Source organism: Cydia strobilella, chromosome 4 (assembly GCF_947568885.1).
Source record: "Cydia strobilella chromosome 4, ilCydStro3.1, whole genome shotgun sequence".
Taxonomy (NCBI): Eukaryota; Metazoa; Arthropoda; class Insecta; order Lepidoptera; family Tortricidae; genus Cydia; species Cydia strobilella.
Window position 1 is genome coordinate 6,856,818 of NC_086044.1, and position 18,772 is coordinate 6,875,589.

The 18,772-nt window shown below is 38.1% G+C and overlaps 1 protein-coding gene across 1 annotated transcript; it reads right to left on the reverse strand.

Moving 5' to 3' along the window:
• Positions 1-4: 4 nt before the first annotated feature.
• LOC134740545 (larval cuticle protein A2B-like) lies at positions 5-2,540 on the reverse strand. The gene is made up of 3 exons (XM_063673060.1): positions 2,256-2,540; positions 1,186-1,269; positions 5-415 (listed from the first exon to the last, which is right to left on the reverse strand). Exons 1-3 carry the CDS (start codon positions 2,271-2,273, stop codon positions 5-7), a joined length of 513 nt encoding a protein of 170 aa, XP_063529130.1. The 5' UTR covers positions 2,274-2,540.
• Between the last annotated feature and the right edge of the window lie 16,232 nt (positions 2,541-18,772).

Genomic DNA, 18,772 nt, shown 5'->3' on the forward strand with positions numbered 1-18,772 from the left:
ACAACTAGTGTTTCCAATAGCCGGCGTCGAGTCCTCCTAAGCCGAGTCCGGCGTATTCAAGGCCGAGGCCGTCATGTCCGAGTCCGAATCCGCCGAGTTCAAGACCGAGACCGCCTTTGAGTCCGATAGGCGCGATGTCGATAGGTTCCATGATAGCTCTGCTGACAACGGGGGCCACCGCTACCGGGGCAACAGCGAGTTGCGCGGGGTGGGCAGCGGGTCCAATGCGTTTAACAACAGCGTTAAAACCAGTGACAGGGTCGGCGGTGTAGTCGACCACGCGGATGGTGCCGTCGGGCTCGGACAGCGAGTAGGAGCCCTTGACGACGCCGCCCACGCGCTGCTCGGACTGCGCCTTGTTGTCGCCGGTCAGCGGGTCGCTCACGGCGTAATTGAAGCCGTAGGACGGGTTCGACTGCAAAAAAAATGAAAATGTATTTTCTAATTTCTTTGAAAATACTTTCGAAAGGTAATAAAAATCCCTTTCAGCTATGTATTGTTATAGTGTTTCGTTTGTCTTTTTGTCCCATCCACTTAACAGCGTAATTAAGGAAAAAAAGCAATTGTAAGGTTTACCAATTTACCGCAAAACACAATTATAAACCACGTAGTAAACAATAACCATCTTATAGGTCCAACGGATTATCAAACACTATTTCTATGGACAATAAATATATTACAAGTCCAATATGTAATAGATAAAGGATCATCATTTATCTATTTGATCCTTTATCTATTCAGTACGCTCATACGCTGTGAAGTGGATTGGCCAAAAAGAAAAACGAAATATTATACGTTAAAATTCTTTGTTGCAAGAGGACCCCGGATGGTTAGTTATAGTCCCCATCAGAGTAATTGGAGCGGCTAACGCCTTTACAAAGGTTAAAATTGAAATGAAACAATGAAAATGAAATAAAACTATGAAAACGGATTATATCGGGTATATTGAATTTATAATACATCCCGACGTTTCGAACTCTTTACAGCGTTCGTGGTCAACGTAACCCGTTGACCACCCGTTGACCACGAACGCTGTAAAGAGTTCGAAACGTCGGGATGTATTATAAATTCAATATACGCGATATAATCCGTTTTCATAGTTTTATTTCATGAGTAACTATCGCGGTAACCGAAGACAATATAATGAAAATGAACTAAAAATTGAGACTGAAACAGTTATCTTACCACACTGCCGACCTCGACGCCGATGCCTTGGCTGTAGATGTCGCCGGACGGTGCGCTGTGTGCAGCTCCCAGCAGGCAAACAATCTAGAACAAAATTTTGCATATGCGTCAAACTCGTAGACATTAAAACTACCGGATCTTGGTATTAAGGTAGGTAACTAGGTAGTTCAGACGCCGTGTTCTATTTAACCAGGTGGCTTGAAGAATAACTTCTGCCAAATCCTACACCGGAACAGGTGACGCAGCAGAAAACTTTTGTCGCTAAAATGAATGTTAGTTTTTAAGATTAATTGAACATACAATTAATCTTAACCACCCTAATGTAGGTAAGTACATACTTACCTACATAAGGGTGGTATTCCACTTGGCGAATTCCTTTGTCTAATGTGAATTGCGTTTCACTCTCTCATTAAGCAAAATGTGAGACGCAAATACACATTGAACCAAGATATTGTACAAATGGAATACTAACCTAAAGGTACCTACATACTTATAGTTGCTTATAGGTACCTATATATATACTTATATTAGTCTGTAGAGTACCTATGTAGGTATCTATGTCTGTAAATAAATGATACTGATGTTACCCTTATTTAAGAGCAAAACATTTTTACTTGCTTGTAAGTAAGTTAGTGTTTTTAGGAAGTTTTTTTTATTGCCGGAGCGTAATTACGTCTAGGATAGGATGATGTTATTCAGGAACAACTAATGGAAGTTACTGGTTTCACCTCAGTTTAGTGCTTTATCTTCATAGCAATGAAGTTTTATCATAAAGTTGGATGCCTAAACTAATTATAAATACAAAACTTAAAGGAATACCTTCTGAAATCTCAGAAAACACATCAAAATGGGGTCCGATAACAAAGGGCCGACTGCACCAGTGTAAAAAATTAACCAGATAAGGCCTTGTAACACTTGTTAACTGGGTACATACTTACAGTAGCGGCAAAAATCATATCAGATTGTATCATAATCACGACCATATATGTACAATAAGTAGGTACCTACTTATATACTTGTTGTTGTTGTTGCAGGGCCCATCCTATTTACATGCACAGAACAAAACTCACCGTAACGTAGTGAAGCATGTTGATTTTTTTCACGGGTTCACTGAATTGTTCCTCAAAGCAGCAGTTGCAGTATGATGTCCTGTCGGTAAACCAATTTGTTTATATACTGCAGCATGAGCCAATAGCCAATACTTTACCCTTCGGATGTTCACGCTTATTGACTATTCCAATAGATGCACTGGAATGTTTTCGTAACGTGCGCCTTAGTCAAATGCGATCCGTTGTTTCATCAGATTTTTAAAAACAGTATTTTCAAACATTTTCATGACGCGACAACCTTGACATAGGAAATAGGAAGAGGAACACTTTTGGCGACCCCCCCTTGGCATGAATCATTTTTCGCCGCCCCCTGCTCTTAGCTGTTTCTTTTGTTTTTTTTTTTGTTTTTTACGTAGGCTTGCGATCCCGCGATCCAATTAAGTAGAATTCAAATGAATAGAACATCTTTATTTTAGGCAACTATATAGTGGCCCATAAACAATTTATATATTATAGAAATATATTTACAAACTAACTAGCATAAACATTGACTAGGCCTTCGGACCGCCTAGAGGCCCTAGAGTGTCGCGATCCACAAATTGAGAAACTGTATTAATTATGTAACTGCTTGAAGCAAATATGTATGTATGTGTATGTATATTAAGTGTTCTGCGACAGAGGGCTATTTTTGTGGTAAACTTTCAGCAACAAGTCAGTCAGGTATAACAGTAAGAACCAACCAGTTGTGCAGTAATGGTTAAATTGAAATAGTTGTATTGGTGCCTGCGTTGGTGAGGGTAAGTCCTTGAGCACACAAGCATTTAGGACTCAAAATTAGAGAATACCTTGACTGGTCATTATGTAAAATGGTGTATATAGGTAGTATAGTATGCAATTCAGTAGTGCGTCTCGCGGCATAGCGCGTACCTATGTTATAAATAAAGGAACACGTACAGTTGTGTGCAATAAAAAAGCAGTCAATAGGAAAATGAAAATTAGGGGAAAAGTAACTAAGATCGTCTTATAGAAAAAAATTTTTTTTTCTGGATGACATGAGTTTTGATGTAAAGCTTTGATGGAAACAATAGGCAAGATACTAAATTACAATTATAGTACATACATACATTCTAGTACATGTAGTTATTTTTTTCGTAGGTTGTTACGTTTTTATAAGAATTTTCGCGAGGTAGTAAAAAAGACGATTTTCAAGATATTTTTTTTATATACTTCCAATATTATTTAAGTGAAGGTTACAGTTAATTTTGAATCAATGTTAAGTAATGCAAAAGAATTATAAAAAAAGATCCAATATAATTAATCTAAATCTGCCTTTTGCCAATTTTGCCATATATGCCAAGACGTGACTGCGGTTATACCGTGCGAATATCCACGCTAAGCCGGAGATACAGTCCGGCAAAAAAGAGTAGAAATTAAAAAGTGCCAACACTGTAGTGTCGTCCCGTTTTACTTAGATTGATTTGAAAGGAACGACACTACAGTGTTGCCACTTTTTAATTTCTACTCTTTTTGCCAGACTGTAAGTTAGATTTTTTTAAATAGGGGGTATTACTGCAATGTTCTGCCACCAGAGTGCAGCACTAGCCCGTTTAGTAAACCATAGAGTAACTTATACCAACTTATAGGTACATACTGTACCTACTCAGTTGTTTGACAAGTTTTCAGAGATAATAAAATATGACATTGATGCATCAAGGCGGTTTGTTTACAAAGGACCTACCGGGAAACGCGAATCCGAAATTTCGCTATCTGCATCTTTATCTCTCGAATATGCAAGAGTGTCAGAGATGTTAGATAACGTAATTTCGATTTGGTACCCTTAGATTGTGGTAGTGGCGCCCCCTACGCAGAGTTTCGCGTAATATTCCCTATTGTCCGATGTTATCGGTGATTTTTTTTATGCTGACCGTTTAGTACTATGAGAGCTCATAGTTCTAAACGGTACGGTAATTATGGTAATTTCGGTTGTGCTTTACAGAGCAGAAAAAATAGTTTACGAAAAAAATGCTCAAAAATTACATACTAAAAATTCGGTCAGGATCAGAGGGCCTACCGCAAACCACATTCGACGTGTTGCCTCTCTGTCGCACTTGTAAATGCTTACGTAAGTGTGACAGGGAGGCAACACGTCGAATGTGGTTCGCGGTAGCCCCTCGGGACCCTTCATGAGAAGGGTATGAACTCAGACAAGAGGTTAAGTTCAAAGTTCAAAGTATTTTTATTTGTGAGTATATGTCAAACTGATTACAGTGGCGGTAAATAAATATTTGTAGCACTATACCCTGCCTGATGGTTATTAAGAGTTGTTCATGACCTTAAAAAAATGCTGTAATTTTTCGCTCATTGCTATACAAACGGTTGTTCCCATTTATTACCAAAACAAGTTGATCGTAGTGAATATAAAAATAAAAAGATAAATGCTTTTATTCTTTAAAGGATTTTTTGGATTACTCTGTTAAATAAATGTATTATAATTATAGTGACTTTAAATTCATTGTTAAATATAGTACAATATTTAAACTATACGTGACTTGCATGTTATGTTAATGATTTTATATTATTTACCTTGTTTTGACATTGTAATAAAGGGTTTTTATTAGCTTTAAGTTTGCATGCCATATTTTGGCTAAACATGTGATTGATGTAATACCTACTAAATTAATTTTACTTTTGACATCTGTATGCAATTACCATGCTTAAGTAAATAAATATTTCTATTTCTAAAGGTGTTATGTTTATAGTACATATATACGGTCTATAATGGATAAAATTATAAAACGGACCTACAATTGTTGTCGAGCCTTGTTTTTAATTTTAAAATAATAATAAACATGACTATCAAATAATCATTTTCCTACTTCGTAGGCAGCAGCATTGTCATTTTACAAAGTAAACACAGGCGAGTAGGATACCTACCTGTCTACGCTTATACGACTGCTACGCATAAATACGAGTAGAAACGGAGCAAAGATATACAATTTTGTTTACTTTAGAGAGTCGCCTGTAGTCTCCACAGACGGTACGGCGGGAAACTAAACATGTTTTTTTTAGGGCAACTGTAATTTCCTGCAAGTAATCGTCATAGAAACAGGTTTTTGTAAAAACAGTTGCACAGTCATTTAATTTCATATACCTAGGTTCACCGGAGGTTTGTAAAGAGAGTATTTGTGAGTAATTTGGTCTACCTACTACTTATTCCGTGCTGATAAACTATGATATCTGACGCTACGCAAAGCTGAACGAGGCTCACTCTAGAACGTAACAGTCCGGGTCCAGGCGTCGGACTCTTCATTTTCTATGATGGGTGATCGGTGACCAGTGATCACGTGCTTTCTATAGAAAACGAAGTGTCGGACACCTTATGAACCTTATCCCGGACCCGGAGCTCTTAAGTAGCCACAAACCTAGGTAAATATTCTTAATACCAATACAAAACAACAGAAATAGACAGCAACAGGCGGTCATTATTGTCTAAAAGCGATATCGTTGGGACTACACATTGTAAGTTGAATTTAAATTCCAATTAAAGTGTTGTCCCTCAGTTATCGTCTTAAACGTGTGCTCGGTAAGGTTCTACTTACATCGCATACATATTAAAAGCATCAAATAGTCAATAAATAATCATAAGATAATGAAGTAATCAATTTCTTCACAACCCGCAATGCGAATAACACACTAAAATGATTCAATTATGCATAACTGTTCCTATCGCAAACTTATAAATATTCAGATCCTATTTATAAGTTGTTCACCTTGTAGTTGCGAATTAATTGGAATAACTATTCAAATTAATTCGCAACTACATATAAATGTATTTTTGGCGTAAAAACTAAGTGCGATATGATCTTGTTTTACTTACTTAATTCTCATATTAAGTAGGTATGGATTTGTCATTACGACAACACTACAGCACTAGTAATAGTAGGGTTAGTAATTGGCAGGATTGTTCCTTAGGTCAAACAAATTTGGCCCGGTAGCCACGAGATCGTACCGTGCATTCCCCCCAAAAGGGGGGGGGGGGGTGAAAGGGTCGCTCCCCAGGTCCAATCTCTGCTATATTTGTTCCTGTTGTTTTGTTTTTGTGCTGTTTGTTGTTTGTTGTTTTGTTTTTGTGTTTTGTTGTTTGTGTTTTGTTGTTTGTGATTTGTGTTTGTGTGTTTGTTGTTTGTTTGTTTGTTGTTGTTGTTGTTGTTTGTTCCTGTTTTTCTGTGCATTTAGGGCAAGTTATATATCATTTTCGTATAATGTAGACACGAGGAATTCATTTCTAAAATAATTATTATACCTTTCCATACAAAAAAAATCACTAACAAAAGCAAAGCAATAAAAAATATTGTGAAGGCTACCAACAAGTCGAAAAATAGTCCGCACTTATTCCAACGCACCTTAACCGTTTTTGCAATATATATCCGTCATTAAAAGGAGGCGAATGGGCAGCAGGGTGCTTAGCCAAGATGCTAATCGCTAATGCTCGGTAGCGAACGAAACGGATGTCTCTGTCGCACTAATATGGAAGAGTGATAGAGAGAGAGACTACCGTATCATTCGCCACGGAGCGAACGATTGGCATCTTGGCTACGCACCCAGGAAATTTAATTAGGAAGGATATGAAAAAAAAGATAATCACGTCAGTTCTAACCTTAATAAAATGAAAGCAATTAGATATGCTCGAAAGCTAATTAAACCCAGAACATCCCAAACTTAATATTGACAAATTACGGTAGCAAGTTTAAATATTGGGTGCAGCAATGGCTGGTCGACCGCCTCATTACCTCTTTTCAGGCAGAACACTCTTTCCACTCCGACTACGACTTACACAAATTCACATTTGCAATCAGAGCCCGGAGAAAAGTTCCTCCGCGCCCCCCACCGCCTGCCGCCTTTAATTAACAGAAAGTGGTTCATTAGAGCTTATTCATTAAAGCAAGGAGTAATTAGCGAACTCTAATGAATGCTGTAATAATGTAAGAGCCGTCGGACTGCGGCTCTACAGCCGACTTCTAGATTAATCTAGAACTGGGAATAATTTAGTGATGGTATTTTATTAATTTGATGCGGCGGGGTTTTGGTGGGTAACCGTTCGATTTTGGCGTGATTTTAAACCAGGACGAGTCTATTCTAGACAGTCTATATTAGACAGGTCGATTCTACTTAATCCTGTCTTATAACAATTGTTCTAGGAGTCGTAGTCCTAATTACAGAATGACATTTGATATTTACATTTTCTTTCTGGTTAAATACACATTGTGAGGAAACCTGCCTACTTAATGTTTCCAAAAAAACCCATGTGTATTCGAAGTCTCAACCTGTAACGGGCAAGTGTGGTATTAATCTACGCCCAAAACGTAGTGCTGGTATTTTTAGTTTGTTTCTTAACTTAATAATGTAAGGAACCGCGGTTATCAAATACTGGGAAGCCAATTAACTCATTTTTGAGAACGTTTACTATAGGGTAGGGTAGAGGTAGGGTAGGTAGGGTACCCCTACCCTACCTACCCTACCTCTACCCTACGTGGGGTACGTTTATTGTAGGGTAATTCCTGTTTTTCTGGTAGTTACCGTTTGGTAGGTATCGCGAGAAATATGATTGTTGAAAAATTACAAATTGTGGACGAAGTTTCAGAAAAAACCTAGTTAAATTATGCTTTGCATCTTATTTTTCTATCTCTAATTAATATTTTTAAGCACAAGAAAATTGCTTGGTTCAAATGCGTGAGTCAAAAGGTTCGGAAAAACGGGTGCTTTTCCTTTGGAAAATATTATAGTTAACGATTCGATTAACTAATGCTTTCTCCATAGACTATTAACAAGTAGATGGTTTGAACTTGCCTTTAAGGGTCCAGAAAGAAAATAAGGTTTTAAAGTCCATTATTTTATGATGTCGAGGAAAGGCGCGTAGGTATCCAACGCTAATACTAAAAAACGTTTTGACTGGTCTACAATTCCTAGTGTAAGTAAGTTTACCTATTTGTCAATTAAAGTGTAATTATAAAATTTGTCTTTCTCCTCGCTTAATGTGGTTGAATTTTATTCAACCAATTAACGCAAAATAAGCGAACACCAAGCGTAGCCCAGACCCAGAGCTCTAGTAATTTAACTTAGAAATTTACAATTTACATAAAGAAAACACCGACCAACCTCGCATGTTCATTAGTATTCCTCGAAAGAGGTAAAGGGGGGAGGGGGTTGTCTTAAAGATGTCAGTGTAGCATGGCTGGCTGGCCAGAACACGCATTGATGTATGCTGACATTATTATCGTATCATAATAAGCCCCGACTGAAAGACAACGTACGGTGATGCAAAAAGGTTTGTTATGAATTCTTAATGCAGTTACGAAATTCGATGTTGTTGGTGCGTTGCTACATGTTCAGTGTTTCTTTGGCTGTGTTTGGTTGTGTTGTGTGATTTGTAATCGGTAGTAAATAATCTTTTACAATAAAACCGACTTCGTGAAACAGTTTAGAAATCATAATTTTAAAAGATCTTTATGGAGTTCCACTTCACCAAATACCAAATTGTGTTTTCTGAGAGTATCTTAATACATGAAATACTGAAATCACTATAAGTGTTGTGACGTTGTGTATAATATTCAAAAATCCCCTCAATCAACATGATGGGAGATTTAAAAAAAAAAAACAAACAAACCAACTGTCAAAAACACAAAAAGAAAAATTTTTACTCGGGAAAACCCGAGCCCTCATTCGAAATTTCGAAGTCGGTTCAACTATATAAAAAAATAGACGTAGTCTTGATTAGGCACCTACTTCTATTTATGAATTGGGTAACCCGGGTAACATCCAATTAGGGCCCTTAATTAATTAACTCTTTAAATTTACGTTTTAGTATATCACAACGTTCTTCTGCAGAATAAGGTAGAATTTCGTAAAACAATGGCTTGAAAAATACGAATAGATCTAGTAAATAATTTATTAAACAGTAGATGCCTATATATATAACAGTTTCTTACTTCATGCACATAATACAATTACCATTAACATGCCATGAACTGTACCTACTTATCTACTAGCTTCTGCCCGCGATTTCATCTGCGTGGGAAGACGATGATGATGATTGATAAAAATTATCCTATGTCCTTCCTCGCGCCTGAAACTATCTCAGTAAAATGGCTTCATCGGATACCTATAACTATATTTATCATTGAATGCGCTTCAATAAACTTAAAATGTTTAAATGAGAACTAAACTAACTCATAATACACTACCGATACACTAACAAAAAACTACCCTCCCTTTTTAATTAGCGGGTTAAAATACTTTTTCTAAAGTGAAACTTAGCTTGCTCACTGTAGCTCGGACGCGGCCGATTGACCCTTACTCTAACGATACATGCCCCCTAGCTGAGACATCACTACCCTGTACCGTATCTACATATATACGTTGTCATTTCATTATTCTGTTCGTTATATTTCAGGTATTTTTCGGGAATGCTTTTCAGGTGTAAGAAAATACGTATAGAGTTAGACCAAGCTACGAGTAAGAGTCCCCGGAAAGCTCGGTTCTCCATACAAACGTAGTTACGATCTCATTTTAAAACGACTAGCTAGATTGCCCTGAAACATAGTATTTATGTACAATATGATAAGGTATATCTAGGTCTGAAATTAGTTGATGTAGCGAATTTAAGTTTCTCATACAAGACTTGTTTTTCGTCTATTTCGATTATTTTATATACTAGAGCTATATAAACTAATTTCAGACCCAGATGTGCAAAGTATTATTACAATCCAACACGTAGTTGTAAATGAGAACGGAACTTCGTTTGTATGGGAAGGTGAAATTCGGCCGAGCTTGCCCGGGACTCCTAAGTTGCAGATTGTGCAAGTGTTGTTTCAAACGTCAAACTTAATAAAAAATAACACTTGCACAGTGTGCTATAAAAATCACTGCCAACTTAGCTTGGTCTAACTCTACCTACCTAATTAGTCGCTGTAAAAAAATGTTGTCCGTGGTATAGACTGTTCATAACTATCCGTAGACAACGGTTACAATTGTAACACATTGCCAATAGTTGTTCGCGCCTTTATGTTACTCTTAAGCTCCCTCCAGACTGTGCGTGAATCGCAAACTTCACGGCGATTTCGCGGTTTGGTTCGCGCCAAGATGGCGGAAAAGCATCAGAAGATCGAGTTTAACTGTCATTTATCTACGGCATCATACGTGCTGTAGGAATTTTTCCATTTTGTTTTGTTCTAAAACCGTAAAATTGAGCTGCTTTATATAATATAATTATTATTTATCTTGCCACATATGGCCAAAATAGTGTGTAATGTGGAGTCTTGCCAGTTCGCGCTTCGCGCCTCCTTTGACGCGGGCCGATAAACCGACAAAAAACGTGGAACTAGGCGCGAAGTCGTGAACAATCTGCGAAATCGACGCCACACTTACGTTCGCGGCTTCGCGCCGTGATTCGCACGAGTGTGGGGGAAGACGACTAGCGTAGGTAGACTACCTAATGCATTTGGCACTAGAAATCTGATTTTTTAAATTGTACAACTTTTCGTAACCTGGCCATCGTCGTAAGCAATAGGTAATATAGTCTTAATAAAGTTATTTTAAAGCACAATGTACTCTACATGTACTCTACTCTGAAGCCAGCCTGAATATTCCACAGTCTATTGATCAGCCTAACCATCACTCATTCATCGGCCGTCCGTCACCCGGCATTTTTGCCATTTGCTATTTTCCGCTAAAGGCCGGTACATATTTGATGGCTGCAGGAAGGAAGCGACGCAGTAATTGGTGCCCCGGGGCAAATACTGGTGTGTGGGGATGGTCAAGTCCAAAAATATGTATGCGATTCTGAACCTTATTGGGCGGGTGGAAGTTTCAGAATTTACACCGTAATACGGTTTTTCTGGCGACTGAATGTTTATATATGACCGAATGCATTAATTAAGGTAGGTACTCGTAATAGAAAAATCTGATAGGTATAAAAGTGAAAATCGGATGTTTTTAGTTACTAAGCCTGCCAAATGCTTCATACTCGTGTACTAAACGTGGCTGGTCTATGATGTCACCAAGCTGTAAGAATGTCCCTTTAATTTACACTAGCCAAAAAATAGGTAAAAACTGTAAAAACCGATACTAATTTAACATTTATAAGCACATTTGGCTTACTACCTATTTTTAATTCATAGCATTAAATAGTTTGGTATTTATTTTACAATAAACAAAGTTATAAACACACGAAATCATTCCCGCACCAAATACCCTGATGTATGATTATAATAAATAAAATATTAAATAATTAAAATACTATAATAATAAAACGCCAACTTGTAAGGTTAACTAGTTGGTGTAGAGTTAGACCAAGAAAAGTCTGCAGCGATTTTGATAGCATACGCAGTGCAAGTGTTATCTTAAACGTCAAACCTATGAAATTATGACGTATAAATAACACTTGCACTGCGTGTGCTATCTAAATCACTGCAGACTTTTCTTGGTCTAACTCTAGTATTATCTACTTACCACGTACCTTTAAGATAAGTACGTTTCTGAACTCATCTTTTTCCGGCTTTTTACTACGCCTCATGGGGGCCTGGGGTCCGTGGCAACTTATCTAATAAGTCTAGTTTCCCCAGGATGTTTTCCTTAGCCTTCACCGAAAAGCAACTGTTAATATCAAATTAGGTACCTATAGCGTTCATAAGTTACGAAAAACTCATTCGTACGATCCAGGGTTTGAACCCGCGACCTCCGGATTAAAAGTCGCTACCAATGTTTACAAGATAGCTTCTGAACTAATGGTGTACTTAAATTGAATCGGACCACGCTAAGTTTTTCATGCCAAGTGCTACGTCTAGTATGGAGGAGCTTATAGGGATACTTATGTATTCATTTTTACTGCCAAGTTTGTGCAAAGTTAGCGTGGCCAGTCTATAAATATTGAATACAATTTGGGTAAAGCCGACACATGTAACAGAAGGATAAATAGAAGATAATCCAATTGACGTTGCGCCCAAAACTCGTGTCCGATTGGCGTGAAGTGCGTTCGACTGTGCTTCGAGTTCGGCGTTACTACAAGAATGTCCTCTATCTCTTTATACTTTTAAGACTTCAGAACCTTTTTATACGTTTTTAGTGGAAGATCTTATACATACATATTAAAGTAGTTCCCATTTTTCTTCCTGGATATTGACTGAATGGAAAATACTTCTACACAATTAGAACATGTATGCACCTCCGTTTTTTTTAGATTATTATAAGTTTTCGATACAATTTTTTAAGTTCCCAACTCCTATAATAATTAAAAAGTTGAAAAAAAAAACGCACGAAGGGGCACTGCTATTAGACCTAGTTACATCAAATTGACTAAAAATATTTTCTATAATGTACATATCAAGAGAGGAAAATGAGGACTACGTTTGTATGGAGAAGCGGTCGTCCACTTTCCTCTTAATGTCGGTCCCACAAATAAACAATTTCCCAAGTAAGAATAAGATTCCGATTAGAAAAACATGACGATCGGGAAAAGAAAAAAAGTTTTCAAGCAAAACGTAATTAATTCACTAATGATTTTCGTAAAGGGTACGAAAAAGATACAACTGATACAAGTAAAAATAGTCCTTACCACCTTTTCTATGATTTGGCATCTTTCGCTCGAAAGCGTCCACCTTGATGAGTATCTCACGACGATATTCTAAAAAAATACGTGTTAAAATAAAAATGGACAGGTAGCATATTAAGGCATTTTTTTCATGCCGCGTATTTGTTATGCTGTGACTACTGTCCAAACGTAATTACCGTTTTTATTAAGTGAGTGTTTTTAAGCATAGTTAAAACCTATTTAAAAACCATTCCCTGATGATGAGTGGCAAGGCGGAGTGGCATTTTCAAACTGTTGTAGGCGTAGATATTTACGACTCGTTCCTGGCGTGAAAAATCTTCGTGGGTAGAAAAGTACCAAAAAAATAGGTAGGTACCCACTACAACCATGGGATTACGGGAGTACCTATTGTCACTTCAAACATTTTTGTTGCAAAACGTGACATCAAACTATGGTACGAGCTAAGCTCACGCTGAATTATCGTTGTATGTTGTATGTGTGGATCATTCTTTGTCATCCCGATAGGTTTTAATGCCCATTCATTGGTTGGAAGGTCCAATGTAATGCTCCCGGATTTAATAATAGAAATAAGGATAATCATTCTGGCTCACGAATTCCGTAATGTGAATCTTTATAGGTACGAAAAAAGTGTAGGTCTGATACGAGCAGACGTATCGCCTGCTGGTAATAACCGTCGCCCATAGGCACCCGCAACATCAGGGATTGTAAGTGCGCTACCGGCCTTTATGATGGACGTACGCTCTTTTCTTGAAGGTCTGAAGGTCGTATAGTATCGGTCCGGAAATACCGCAGGTTTATTCTACAGTACTGGAGAAACGCACAGTTGAGGACTGCCAACCATTCTGTAGTGTGAACGGTTAGTGTCCTATATACTTTGTATATACCTACTTCGATTACTTCCTTGTTAAATCGACGAAGCTTGCGTTGTGGATTTCGCCTCTGTCTTAGTGGTATAGTTAATGATTGTGAAATAAAATATTTTACATTCAAAGAGTACTTGGTCTTAGTTTCTCAAGCCGTTTGGCACACAATCATCCAAACCTGTAAGAATATGCATAATTTCCGTGCTAAAGCATAACTAATGATATAGATATATTACACAATTCTCGCTGACTACCAGATAATTCATTGCACCAGCTGCTACTTAGTGTCATTCCAATTCTTCCCAGACTGATTGAAATTGACATATTTTTCAATAATTAATTAAGTACCGTCCACTCATTTTGTCATGACGCCACCAAAAAAGGTTCCGAAAGGCTTGTTTACATAATCGTTCAATTTGCAATTTTAAACAGCGTTGACCAGCTGTTTTCTTGCCTTTTAAGCCGATACACCGTGTTTTTGCGGGATACGGTCGCCACAGTCTGCCATAAATTAAAATAAAATTAATAATGTTTTGGTAAAAATAATAATGCAGATTTTTCTTCAGTTTGTTTTACCGGCGTTGTTTACGAGAGTCGAACGAATGAAATTAAATGGAGAAATGAATGACCAATTAAAATGCCAGTTTTATGGAAATGCTGGTAAAACAGATGTTCATACCTGGGTCAATCAACTTTTAAATCTCCACATGATTAAATTGTGTATTTTTTCTTATTGTCCATATTTATATATTTTATTTAAAAGATAGGTAATTTACTCTTGTTTATAATTATGTATAAAGCAGAGCTGTTTCCGTAAGGGTCTCCGGCAAGCTCGGTCCTCCATACAAACGTAGTTCCGCTCTCATTTTAAAACGATTAGCTAGATTGCTCTGAAACTTTGTTCTTACTATAGGATAAGGTATATCTATGTCTGTAATTAGCTTATGTAGCTTAAGATACCATAGTTAAAAAAATACAGCGAATTTAAGTTTTTCATACAAAACTTGGGTTTGCTCTAGTTCGTTTGTTTTATAAACTGGAGCTATATAAACAAATTTCACACCTAGATATACCTCATGTCATTGTATGTGCAAAGTTTCATTACAATCCAACACGTAGTTTTAAAATGAGAGCGGAACTACGTTTGTATGAAAAAGTGCAATTCGGCCGAGCTTGCCGGGGACTCTTAAGAATTTATTCTCCATATTATTCTCCAGGAGGCGTGGCGAGCCCCCAGACGCGGAGGAGGCCGACAGGGTGGCGCAGGCAGCCGCGGAGCGCCTACGAGCGCGATGGAGGGATGCCTTGGAGGATAGCCACTATGGAATCCGAACCGGGCTATCCTTCCGGTAATGAATGAGTGGGTGGACAGGAGGAGGGGGGCCCTGACCTTCAGGATAACGCAGGTGGTGTACACTACCTGTACAGAATTAAGAGGGAGCCACGGCCCCAGTGCGACACGGCCCAGCACACTCTGGAAGAGTGCAATCGCTGGGTCGTGGAAAGAGCTGCCCTCAGGGCGGCAACAGGGGTGGTGGACCTGTCGCTGCATAGCATCATAGCAGCGATAGAAATTGGGAAGCGGTGGCCTTCTTCTGCGAACAAGTCATGTTGCAGAAGGAGGAGGCGGAGAGGGGGCGCTGATCCTAACGCGCTGCCTCTCCGACGCAGGCGTTCTCCCTCCCCTCTCGCCAGTTGAGAGGGGACAGGAGCGGCGAGTCCCACACACCCCCCCATCAATGGCCTTTCCGCGGCCGGGGGGACGGTGCGTAAATGCATTCGCCTACTCCGTGAACAAGAAAAAGGGCTTAGCCAAGATAGCACTTGTACATCTACAAACGAAAAGTAAAAATTAATCGGGATGAAAGATGCTACGAAAAGTCACGTGACTATTTTAATACCTACATTATTTAAGTTTCTATTGGCGTTTTCTATCGACGATTGTCAACTTGGCTAGGCCCTCAGGGCAGTAAGCGAGAATTAAGAAGATTAGACAAAGCATAAAACAAACTAAATATTTAGTAATATTCAGATATAGGGTGACTTGAGGCAAGTCATCTGTGTCTGTGTGGATAGAGCAACTGGTCATTTAGGGCAACTGAAAAACATGGAGAAGGCTTTTATGTATTATATAAACTGGCCCAAACTAACCTTATTGAATGATACCTCCAATTCTAATTAGTAACTTACTTAGTAACTTACTTAGTAACTACTTAGTAAGTATCCCATCCAATTCTACTTAGTAAATTACACGAAATAGGTATCCGAGGCAATGCTTACAACTGGTTAAAATCATACCTTAAAAACAGACAACAATTCGTGCAAATCGACCATTACTATAAAGATTCCGGACAGCTTCAAAAAATTCAATCTAAGTGGCAAACTGTCAACAGCTCCATTCCCCAAGGCAGCGTACTGGGATGTGTGCTCTTCTTAATATACATAAACGACCTCCCAAAAATTACTAACCATAAATGCGTAGTATTTGCCGACGATATCTCCCTCCTATTTAAACACGATAATGACTCAAATAATAACTTTTCACACATAAAGGAAACCTTCTTTGACATATCACAATGGCTACAAGACCATAACTTAATTATAAATACAGCTAAAACAAAGACCACAGAATTTCGACCACACCAGAAAAGACCGACTGACTTGACATCACTATTACTAGATTTAAACATAAAAGAAGAGACTGAATGTACCCTGCTAGGACTAACTATTGATACCCACCTAGACTGGAAAAAACATATAGCCAAAGTTAAAGCAAAATTATCTTCCTTCCTTTACGCGTTCAGCATCTTAAAATCAAACACACATATCCAGTGCGCCCTGTCCGCTTACTACGCATATGCACAGTCTTGGCTTAGTTATGGTTTACTGTTGTGGGGCCATAGCAGTGACGCTCACGACCTCTTTATAATACAAAAAAAATGCATCCGTATATTGGCAAATATTCCACAGACCGACAGTTGCAAACCTCATTTTCAGGAACTTCAAATATTGACTCTCCCCTCTCTGTATATCCTGGAAATAACTTCATTCGTCAAAAACAATTTACACCTATTTGAATTTAATAAGAGTGCACGTCGCAAAAATAATCTCATTCTTCCGGAACCAATCTTAGATATTTATAAAAAAGGACCGTACTACCGAGCAATAAAAATATATAATAAGCTACCTACAGAAATAAAAAATACACAAAAAAATCACTTATTTACAAATAAACTCAAGTCCCTTCTATTAAAAAAACCATACTATACCATCGAAGAATTTATGCAGGATGATCTATTATGATAGTAAACAAAGTTCCTATACTTAGAAAATATTAAAAAGCAATAATATAACGTTAAGAAGTGTTATCTGTAAGTACTAAATGTTATATTTAATTTATTTAGTATTTAGTTAATGTAGTTTTAAGGATAATTGTCATACCCTACCAGGGTGCCATGTGATCTTTTTTAATTGTAACATCTATTGTATTGTACCATGGTTTGCAATAAACGACTTACTTACTTACTTACCTACTATCTAATGACGTAACCATCTAACCGTTGAAGATATTTTATCAGAAGTTATTTTATTATCTAAACGTTCGTAGATAGTTAGTTAACTAACTACAGACCGGTTGAAAGCTTGGCTGCGTGCGGCTGATTTATATTATCAAAGATTTTGTAGCCACGGTAAATTCACTGCCATCTATCGACACACGATTAAAACTAAAAATTAAGATGGTTAAAAATGCCATAAAATGTATTAAAGCTAGATTTAGTCCAAAACTAAGCTTCTTTCTACTAGAATGCCGAGGCGCAATACTAGAATAATCGCCGTGGTTAAGTGGCAACCTGTAAATAATAAGTTCAATAAATAACCAATTTAATATTGTCTTCGGTTACCGCGATAGTTACTCATGAAATAAAACTATGAAAACGGATTATATCGCGTATACATCCCCACCCGTTGACCACGAACGCTGTAAAGGGTTCGAAACGTCGGGATGTATACGCGATATAATCCGTTTTCATAGTTTTATTTCACAAATAACCAATTTGTTCAGTATTAGAGTTCACTTCCAAAGAGTACCGCAGAGGATCAGATCACCGGTTAAATTGAATCTAATTGCATGCCAGGTGTTGTGGTCGTAGCGTGCGCTTAATCTATTCTATTAGGATAGTCGAGTGCTTTGTAGCAGACTGTTAATAAGTAATAATCCGGCGAGGTACTAAAGTGCAGTACAGAATACCAGGATATTAGGATTATTAGGTTTTAGCTTGAATTGTCTGGGGAAACGGTTACCTATGTATTGTTTTCTTAGCTGATGCAACTGCGACGCGACCGTGATTCACTTTGCAGTGCGGTATTTACCATAAGGCCTCTGAGATACACTAAACTTGTAAGTTTTACTTACGTAAGTAGGGACAAAGGTATTTGTTAGAATGAGATAATGATATTTATCTCTCATTCTGTAGTATAGCTGTGTCCCTACTTACGTAAGTAAAACTTAAAAGTGTATCTTGGGCCCAGGGGTTACAAAGTGAATTGTAGCACGGCAGGTTTCCGCAACTTGACGACTGGCTCCTATTTTGCCTGAAGGGGATGGGGGGTACGCTAATCCAACCAGCCCAACTCCTCAAGGCATCCTATCAAACCTCCGATGTTGGGGGAGTTCTCTTGGAGATCCGAGATATTTTGCCCTATATGGAGCCACTCCATTGCATTCCAGCACCACATGAGGCTGTCTCGTCTGTCTCCATGCAACCTCGTTAATTATACCTATATAATAAGTGTAACGCTGCCTGTCTAATTTTGTGTCTACCAAGCCTCGTGCACGGGAGCTCCGCTATGAATCTTGTCAACGACATCAGTTTTACTCGACTGCGCAACATCAAAACTCGGGTAAAGTTTTTGACGCAATGACGCGTATTCATCTACCTGTGTAGCATTATTTATTCCCTCAAATACTTTAAACCACAGAGTTAACTGACAGATTAGACGGACACTGACCGTGGAAAAAGGGAATACAATTTTGAGACCACCCAAACCCTTGTAATTTGCTTGCTATA

Coding starts and splice junctions, on each gene's coding strand:
- LOC134740545 (XM_063673060.1), bottom strand. Junction 416..1,185: donor GCGTCGAGGTCGGCAGTGTG/GTAAGATAACTG, acceptor TTTTTTTTGCAG/TCGAACCCGTCCTACGGCTT.